Source organism: Oncorhynchus mykiss, chromosome 18, assembly GCF_057628025.1.
Source record: "Oncorhynchus mykiss isolate SJ-2025 chromosome 18, ASM5762802v1, whole genome shotgun sequence".
NCBI lineage: Eukaryota > Metazoa > Chordata > Actinopteri > Salmoniformes > Salmonidae > Oncorhynchus > Oncorhynchus mykiss.
Window position 1 is genome coordinate 14,067,501 of NC_143039.1, and position 10,480 is coordinate 14,077,980.

At 41.5% G+C, this 10,480-nt stretch overlaps 1 protein-coding gene across 1 annotated transcript in view; it reads right to left on the reverse strand.

The window, feature by feature from the left end:
* Window positions 1–1,033, reverse strand: part of c18h3orf70 (chromosome 18 C3orf70 homolog) — a 28,628-nt gene extending 27,595 nt beyond the window's left edge. The window contains exon 1 of the mRNA XM_036981982.2: window positions 345–1,033. Within this exon, the coding sequence (XP_036837877.2) occupies window positions 345–519 (175 nt within the window). The 5' untranslated portion in view covers window positions 520–1,033. The remainder of the gene's footprint in view (window positions 1–344) is intronic.
* Window positions 1,034–10,480: the final 9,447 nt, after the last annotated feature.

The window sequence follows — 10,480 nt, forward strand, 5'->3', positions numbered from 1 at the left end:
ATGTGGACAAGTATCCTGTCTTTATTATAATTGTGTTCAGGATAAAATAGGGGTCATGTTAGCAGTAACTGTATAAAGTTACTATGAAACCAACGTAAATAAAAGCAATTTTTCTCAGTTCCAAGCTATGAGCAGTTACTGCCTTTTTGCTTGGTAGGGCAGTATAATTGTCTGAAGTCAAACAATAGGCTGCTATTCTTGTAAACATTCACATATAACAGGCTATTTATAGACATTCATTGAATTTCTCCTTCCAACCAGGGAGTGAGCGGAGAGCACAGCTAAGCACATGGAGAACCCAGAGAATGGTGAGACATCGACGGTCTTTAAGCAAGGCTACTTACAGTGACACCATCCCAAGTGGCAGCACCAGTGGAGCTTGAAGCACTTCCCGTGGCTGTGTGTTGCGCAGATGGACAGTCCGTCGCACGGGAGAAAGTCCGGTCTCCCCGCGCAGCTCCGGGCCAACGCCTGTGCCTCATCCAACTTCTCGCTCTTCCGTCCGCCCGACGCGGCCATCGCGCAGCGCACACCCCAGGATCAAACGCACGCCATGTAACCCATCGGAGAACGCAGTTTTAGCCCACCAGCCAAAAATGGTCTGGAATTTCGGTTTTGGTCTCAAAACCTCAGCAAACGCCAAATGTCTAACCAGGGAGGAAACTCCAAAGCGTGACGCAAACGAGTTAAATGTGGCACGGTTGTAGCCACCCCCCCAAGCAGCACAGAGAGAATCAAAATGCGATGAAAGTTCCAGTTCCACGAATACGATTGACAGCTTGTTTTACGTAAACATCTGGATCTCCAGCCGCTGGAATGATTTTCTGTAAACGTCGACGAGGTTATCTCAGCCAGAGAGATTTCCGTGGCGTATCCCGTGTCAGGCTTTCATTTGATATAGCCAGCCTTCTATCAGCCTGACAAGAGACTCCCCTGTCTGTTGATGAAGCCCTCGCCGTTTCCTTCCTCTTAGGCTATCCCCTCCTCCTCCTCTCTTTCTCTCCCTCTCTCTCTCTCTCTCTCTCTCTCTCTCTTTCTCTCTCTTCCCCCCCCCCCCCCCCCTCCAGTTCGGTTCAGCCATAAAGGAAGTCCGATATTTGGTCTATTGTCCTCATTTCTGGCTTTAATAGCCTTTCCTCCGAAATCATAACTGATTCAAATGAAAGTAATCATGTAAACAAAGCCTATAATTTGAATCATTAGCAACCTTTTTCAAGATAAATATAGGTCATTCTGTTAACGGATCCTTCATTTTTTTAATTTTAAATTTTATTAATTTACACTTTATTTAACTAGGCCAATCAGTAAAGAAAAAAATCTTATTTACAATGATGGCCTACCAAAAGGCGAAACAAAATTTGGACAAATCACACATCATGATCAGAGAGACACCACAATCCTACATAAAGAGAGACCTAAGACAACAGCATAGCATGGCAGCAACACATAACACAGCATGGTAGCAACACAACATGACAACAACATGGCAGCAACACATAACACAGCATGGTAGCAACACATAACACAGCATGGTAGCAACACATAACACAGCATGGTAGCAACACATAACACAGCATGGTAGCAACACATAACACAGCATGGTAGCAACACATAACACAGCATGGTAGCAACACAACATGACAACAACATGGCAGCAGCACAAAACATGGTACAAACATTATTGGGCACAGACAACAGCACAAAGGGCAAGAAGGTAGAGAACGTAGAGACAACAATACATCACGTGAAGCAGCCACAACTGTAAAAGTGTCCATGACTGAGTCTTTGAATGAAGAGATGGAGATAAAACTGATCAGTTTAAGTGTTTTTGCAGCTCGTTCCAGTCACTAGAGGAGCGACCCAGAGATGTGTGTGCTTTGGGGACCTTTAACAGAATGTGACTGGCAGAACGGATGTTGTATGTGGAGGATGAGGGCTGCAGTAGAGGGAGTGAGGCCTCTGATTGAGAACCATACCAGGCCAAACACAGAAATACCAAATCATAGAAAAACTAACATAGACAACCCACCCAACTCACGCCCTGACCATACTAAAACAAAGACATAACAAAATAACTAAGGTCAGAACGTGACAAAGATGTTGTTCTTGTTGTTATTAACTGGGGATAATGGCTTAACCAGATAATTACATTCAATCAAAAATATAGGTAATTTTGGTATAGAATTCTGGAATTTATGCTTGTGTATAAAGTATTTGGAAACAAGAATTTTAAAAATCACAATCATTTCAATGGTCTTGTTATCATTGCAATAGTAACATGTTATATCCTTCATGTCAAAAACATGGGTAGTGTTCATAATGGTAACATATTATATCCTCCATGTAAAACATGGGTAGTGTTCATAATGGTAACATATGATATCCTCCATGTAAAACATGGGTAGTGTTCATAATGGTAACATATTATATCCTCCATGTAAAACATGGGTAGTGTTCATAATGGTAAATAAGTATTCTGCAAGGTTTTCACAAAATGATGACATACATTTACATTCAAAGAACAAGTGAAGACGCAGACATCATCAATAGCCACACATTCGGACAACATAGAATTACATGGATGTATCTTATGTAGAATTTTGAGATGCACTTCCTTAAATTTGTCTGGTATACAATATTTGTAAGGCCTTAAAACTTATTTGGGAACAGGGGGCAGTATTGAGTAGCTTGGATGAATAAGGTGCTCAGAGTAAACTGCCTGCTGCTCAGGCCCAGAAGCTAAAATATGCATAGAAAACACTCTAAAGTTTCCAAAACTGTTAAAATAATGTCTCTGAGTATAACAGAACTTATATGGCAGGCAAAAACCTGAGAAAAATCCAACCAGGAAGTGGGAAATCTGAGTTTTGTAGTTTTTTAAAGTGATTGCCTATCTATGGGGTCAGATTGCACTTCCCAAGGCTTCCACTAGATGTCAACAGTATTTAGAACGTTGTTTGAGGCTTCTACTGTGAAAGGGGAGCGAATAAGAGCTGTTTCAAACAGTGGTCTGGCTGAAAGCCTTTAGCTAAGTCTCGCGTGCGGCCGTGAGCACGAGCTCCGTTCCTTTTCCTTTCTAATGAGAAAGGAATTGTCCGTTTGGAATATTATTGAAGATTTATGATAAAAACATCGGAAAGATTGATTATATACATCATTTGACATGTTTCTACGAACTGTAAATTAACTTTTTGGACTTTTCGTCTGGACTTAGTGCCCGCGCCTCGTGCATTTGGATTAGTGTACTAAACGCGCAAACAAAAAGGAGGTATTTGGACATAAAGATTAACTTTATCGAGCATTTATTGTCGAACATGGAGACCTCATAAATCTGGGAGTGCCATCAGATGAAGATCATCAAAGGTAAGTGATTAATTTTAACGCTATTTCTGACTTTTGTGACACCTCTCCTTGGTTGGAAAATGGCTGTATGGTTGCATTAAGGAGAAGTTTATCTTTAATCGTATGTTTAACACTTGTATCTTTCATCAATGTTTATTATGAGTATTTCTGTAATTTGATGTGGCTTTCTGCACTTTCACTGGATGTTTGTTTGAGACAATGCATTTCTGAACATAACACACCAATTTCAAATTAGGTTTTTGGACATAAAGATGAACTTTAACGAACAAAACACATTTATTGTCTAACATGGAGTCCTGGGAGTGCCATCCGGTGACGATCATCGAAGGTGATTCATTTGAACACTATTTCTGTCAAAAAAATTTTGTGACACCTCTCCTTCTTTGGAAAATGGCTGTATGGTTTTCTGTGGCTAGGCGCTGACCTAACATAATCGCAATATGGCTTTCGCCATAAAGCCTTTTTGAAATCAGACACTGTGGCTGGATTAACAAGAAGTTTATCTTTAAAATGGTTTATAATACTTGTATGTTTGAGGAATTTAAATTATGAGATTTCTGTTGTTTTGAATTTGGCGCCCTGTAATTTCACTGGCTGTTGGCGAGGTGGGACGTTATCGTCCCACATATCCCAGAGAGTTTTTAACCAAGCTTTTTGTTCCAGACAATGTCAGGAATAAGCATGTTTCATAAACCTTTTCCTCTAGGCGTAAGTTGGTTCTGTGAATGGAGAATTTGTCTTATATATTTATTACAACAAGATTTCTCAAGTAAGCCCATGCCTTCCAATCTGACTTCTGGATAAACTTTGTGATCATCACCAAAGCTAAGATGAGTTTTCATTAGTGTAGTTAGACCACTGGAAATGGCTTTGATCCCAGAAATAAACTCTCTGAAAGGTATTGGAAACTCTTTCAATGTTATAAATTGTTCATATGTAAGAATATTACCCCTGTTGTCAAAAACATCAAGAACAAAGTCAATATTCCTCTCATGCCAGCTGTGGTAGAACAATGACTTATTCCTTATAGTTATGTCTGAGTTATTATCAGTATTGTTCAAACATATTTTCAACCAGTTGATCTTGAAAGTGTTATTTATGTCACAACATCCAACACTTCCAGACCTCCTTCAGCTCTTTTATTAGGGAGGACTGACTCTTTTAGTTTGTGAGACTTATTTTTCCAGATGAAGTCAAGAAAGGTCTTGTTGATCTCTTTACAAGTAGAGGGATTTACAAATAAATATAATGAGGGGTACACAAAGTCCCTCTGCCTTGGACAGAATCACTCTCCCAAGTATAGAAAGAGCCCTTTGGAGCCAATTATAAAATATATTTTTGGTTTTCTTAATTTTAGGAGAGAAATTCCTATGTTGTCTGACAGATGTATTCCTAAATATTTAACACAGTCCTTTACAGGAATATTTTCTAATTCTTTATCATCAGAGTCATATGAACATAAGATTTCACATTTAGAAACATTCAGTTTGAATCCTGATGCAATAGAGAATGCAGTAATAGCATTAAGGACAACCTGGTCTTTGTCTCTTAAGAAAAGAGTAGTATCATCAGCCAGTTGGGGCATGTTGATTTCTCTGTTAAAAATGGTTAAGCCATACAGATTTGCATTATTCAGAATATCTAGAGATAGAAGTTCCACAACCAAAATGAACCAAAATGGCGAAATCGGGCATCCCTGTCGTACACTTCTGTTGATACTAAACCTTAGTACATCCAAAAGATTCAGTAACACAGAACTATTTATATCTTTGTAAAACATGCAAATGACTTTGATAACATTTTCACCGAAGCCAGACGGTTTAATCTTTTGGCATAAACCAGAGCAATCAATATTTAATAACGTAATTGGTCTCCAATTATCAATGAGAGAAGGGTCTTTATCGGGCTTCGGGATCAGTGAAATAAGGCCCTGTTTCGTAGTGGAGACCATTTCCCCATTTTCAATGCAATCTTGAAACATATTTAAAAAATCGGGTCTTCTAGTAACTCCCAAAACTGTCTATAGAATTCAACTGTCAGGCCATCAGGGCCAGGTGATTTCCCCTTTTTCATTGAATTCAGAGCCTCTCTAATTTCTTCAATTGACACAGGTGAATCGCAAGCTGAGTGGAAATCATCCTCAATTACAGGGACATAACCATCTTCCTGAAATTGTGAGTTGTAAAGGTTTTCATAAAAGGAATTGACAAATGTTGACATTGCAATGGGATCTTTGATCATCATTCATTTTGAGTGCAGTTATAGATTTTATTTTGTAGTTTCTCTTTTCAAGTGCAAAAAAAGTAACTAGTGTTTCTTTCCCCCTCTTCAATCCATTTTGCTCTTGACCTGACAAAGGCCCTCTTTGATCTGTGTAAAGCAGTTCTACTTCTAGTTGTAAAGATTTAAATACAGACTCTTCTTCTTGAGATAGATGATCTTTCTTTAGAAAACTGTCAAGCTTGCTCATCAACTATTTTTCTCTAAGGTTCTTTAAGTGCATCAGCTCTTTGGCACATTTAATGACTCTGACTTTACATTTGAAAAACTCCCATCTACTTCCATGACACATGTATTTTCTTGTAAAAAATATCTTTGGCTAACGATTTGATGTTTCCAATGACAATAGGATCTTTAAGAAGTGTGTTGTTTAATTTCCAATATCCTCGAGTACCTTTTGATTTTGTTAGTAGCTTGTAAATTCAGGGAAATCAAGTGATGATCAGAAAAGGAGCCAACTGATGATCTACAGCTATAACAAATTCTAACAAAACGGGTGAATTAGGAATCTGTTTTGTTGGTATAACCCTTAGCATCCGGATTGAAATAACGGCAGGCATCATTAACACAGAGGTCCTTGCATAATGTAATGGTAATGTTACTATTTTTGATGGCTTTGACTCGTTCTAGGAGGAAAACGATCAGCAGATGCATCAGGTGTTTCATTAAAATCCCCGGAAATTATTAGAAAAGCCTCTGAGTATTTGTTGTTTAAATCCTGTGCTTTTCTGGTAAATTGGGTAAAAAGGGTCTTATTAGGAGCATGTGAGTTATGTCCATATACATTACAAATGATGAAAATAGCATTGTCAAGTTTAACAGTTACTATGAACCATCTGCCCTCTTGTGAAGATGTGGTTTCTAGAATGTCACCTTTAAACTTGTGAAGATGTGGATTCTAGAATGTCACCTTTAAACTTGTGAATATGTGGATTCTAGAATGTCACCTTTAAACTTGTGAATATGTGGATTCTAGAATGTCACCTTTAAACTTGTGAAGATGTGGATTCTAGAATGTTACCTTTAAACTTGTGAATATGTGGATTCTAGAATGTTACCTTTAAACTTGTGAATATGTGGATTCTAGAATGTCACCTTTAAACTTGTGAAGATGTGGATTCTAGAATGTCACCTTTAAACTTGTGAATATGTGGATTCTAGAATGTCACCTTTTAACTTGTGAAGCTGTGGATTCTAGAATGTCACCTTTAAACTTGTGAATATGTGGATTCTAGAACGTCACCTTTAAACTTGTGAATAAGTGTAGTTACCAAACCTCACCAGTAACGTGGGTAGTAACAGTAGTCACTGGGGAGGTAGAGGGTAGTTACCAAACCTCACCAGTAACGTGGGTACTGAGGGGGAGGGAGGAAGTGCTCAGCCATCCAGGTAGGTAGCTATGGCACCAGTAGCCAAGGTGACGATGTTCCTCTGCTCCCAGGGGATTGTGTTGGAGTTGGAGTAGCTGTGTAATTTGGTGTGAGAGTCAGGGAAGAAGGTGGTGTGTTGTGTGTGTGGATGTGTACTGACTGCTTGTGTGTGTTTGTCAGGAAAAGGGACAGTGTGTGTGTGTAGGTGTCAGTGAAGAGGGCAGTGTGTGTGTGTGTGTGTGTGTGTGTGTGTGTGTGTGTGTGTGTGTGTGTGTGTGTGTGTCAGGGAAAGGGACAGTGTGTGTGTGTGTCAGTGAAGAGGACAGTGTGTGGGTGTGTGTGAGAGGTCTGAGAGAGGCCTGGAGTGGTCTAAGTTCATCTGTGATGAGATAGTGCTGTCTGCCATCCAGTAATGATAGCTTATCATCTACCATTAGGTCCCGTTGAAAGCCCGGGGGGTTTGTAGCCATGGAGACCCACGTCACTTGTGATGAGGGCTGATTTTAACATTGCTTGTGTCCAAAAGGGCACTATATAGTGCAATATTTTGACCAGTCCCCATAGGGAATAGGGTTCCATTTTGACCAGTCCCCATAGGGAATAGGGTTCCATTTTGACCAGTCCCCATAGGGAATAGGGTTCCATTTTGACCAGTGCCCATAGGGAATAGGGTTCCATTTTGACCAGTGCCCATAGGGAATAGGGTTCCATTTTGACCAGTCCCCATAGGGAATAGGGTTCCATTTTGACCAGTACCATAGGGAATAGGGTTCCATTTTGACCAGTACCATAGGGAATAGGGTTATATTTGGGATTCAGGCATTGTCTCTCTCTTCTTGTTCCAGAAACGCATTCTCTCCCTGTAGTGTTTGGTCTTCCATTCAGAGAGAAGTGGGAAAGGGTGTAGGATTACTGACGTCAGACTCCCAGAGAGGTTACTGTATTTTATCTAATATATGAACCTTGTTGCAACAGTTATGATTTGTATCAACTTGCAGAAGAGAGGAGATTTACCACAACTTTACCAGCGTTAGTAAAGTAAGTTACAGTCTATGAGGTGTTGTGATTATGACTGCAGTCAATCACAGTCAATCACAGTCAACCAGAGACAATCACAGTCAACCAGAGACATTCACAGTCAACCAGAGACAATCACAGTCAACCAGAGTCAACCAGAGACAATCACAGTCAACCAGAGACATTCACAGTCAACCAGAGACAATCACAGTCAACCAGAGTCAACCAGAGACAATCACAGTTAACCAGAGACATTCACAGTCAACCAGAGACAATCACAGTCAACCAGAGACAACCAGAGACAATCACAGTCAACCAGAGACAATCACAGTCAACCAGAGACATTCACAGTCAACCAGACACAATCACAGTCAACCAGAGTCAACCAGAGACAATCACAGTCAACCAGAGTCAACCAGAGACATTCACAGTCAACCAGAGACAATCACAGTCAACCAGAGACATTCACAGTCAACCAGAGACAATCACAGTCAACCAGAGACAATCACAGTCAATCAGAGACAACCAGAGACAATCACAGTCAACCAGAGACAACCAGAGACAATCACAGTCAACCAGAGACAACCAGAGCCAATCACAGTCAACCAGAGACAACCAGAGACAATCACAGTCAACCAGAGAAATTCACAGTCAACCAGAGACATTCACAGTCAACCAGAGAAATTCACAGTCAACCAGAGACATTTACAGTCAACCAGAAAAATTCACAGTCAACCAAAGACATTCACAGTCAACCAGTCACAGCTTCTCTCTCCTCCCTCTCCTTTCCCCCTTCCTTCCTTCCTTCCTTCCTTCCTTCCTTCCTTCCTTCCTTCCTTCCTTCCTTCCTTCCTTCCTTCCTTCCTTCCTTCCTTCCTTCCTTCCTTCCTTCCTCCCTCCCTCCCTCCCTCCCTCCCTCCCCCCCTCTCTTCCTCCCTCCCCCTCTCTCTCCTTTCCCTCTCCCCTCCCCCACTCTCCCCCCTTTCTCTCCCATCTCTCTCCTTTCCCTCTCCCCTCTCTCCTTCCCTCTTCCCCCCTTCTATCCCTCCTCTCCCCCCTCTCTTGCCTTTCCCTCTCCCCTCTCATAACCCTAGCTCCTAACCCTAACCTCAACCCTAAACATAACCCTAACCTCAACCCTAAACATAGCCCTAGCTCCTAACACTAACCTCAACCCTAAACATAACCCTAGCTCCTAACCCTAACCCTAACCTCAACCCTAAACATAACCCTAGCTCCTAACCCTAACCTCAACCCTAAACATAACCCTAGCTCCTAACCCTAACCCTAACCTCAACCCTAAACATAGCCCTAGCTCCTAACACTAACCTCAACCCTAAACATAACCCTAGCTCCTAACCCTAACCCTAACCCTAAACATAACCCTAGCTCCTAACCCTAACCTCAACCCTAAACATAACCCTAGCTCCTAACCCTAACCTCAACCCTAAATATATAGAGACATATTATAGTGACAGGCCTATTACCTATATAGAGACATAATATATTGACAGGCCTATTCCCTATATAGAGACATATTATATAGACAGGCCTATTACGGGGGTGCCACAGGGTTCAATTCTCGGGCCGACTCTTTTCTCTGTATATATCAATGATGTTTCTCATGCTGCGGGCGATTCCCTGATCCACCTCTACGCAGACGACACCATTCTATATACTTCCGGCCCGTCCTTGGACACTGTGCTATCTAACCTCCAAACGAGCTTCAATGCCATACAGCACTCCTTCCGTGGCCTCCAACTGCTCTTAAACGCTAGTAAAACCAAATGCATGCTTTTCAACCGTTCGCTGCCTGCACCCGCACGCCTGACCAGCATCACCACCCTGGATGGTTCCGACCTTGAATATGTGGACATCTATAAGTACCTAGGTGTCTGGCTAGACTCTAAACTCTCCTTCCAGACCCATATCAAACATCTCCAATCGAAAATCAAATCAAGAGTCGGCTTTCTATTCCGCAACAAAGCCTCCTTCACTCACGCCGCCAAACTTACCCTAGTAAAACTGACTATTCTACCGATCCTCGACTTCGGCGACGTCATCTACAAAATTGCTTCCAATACTCTACTCAGCAAACTGGATGCAGTTTATCACAGTGCCATCCGTTTTGTCACTAAAGCACCTTATACCACCCACCACTGCGACTTGTATGCTCTAGTCGGCTGGCCCTCGCTACATATTCGTCGCCAGACCCACTGGCTCCAGGTCATCTACAAGTCCATGCTAGGTAAAGCTCCGCCTTATCTCAGTTCACTGGTTACGATGGCAACACCCATCCGTAGCACGCGCTCCAGCAGGTGTATCTCACTGATCATCCCTAAAGCCAACACCTCATTTGGCCGCCTTTCGTTCCAGTTCTCTGCTGCCTGTGACTGGAACGAATTGCAAAAATCGCTGTAGTTGGAGACTTTTATCTCCCTCACCAACTT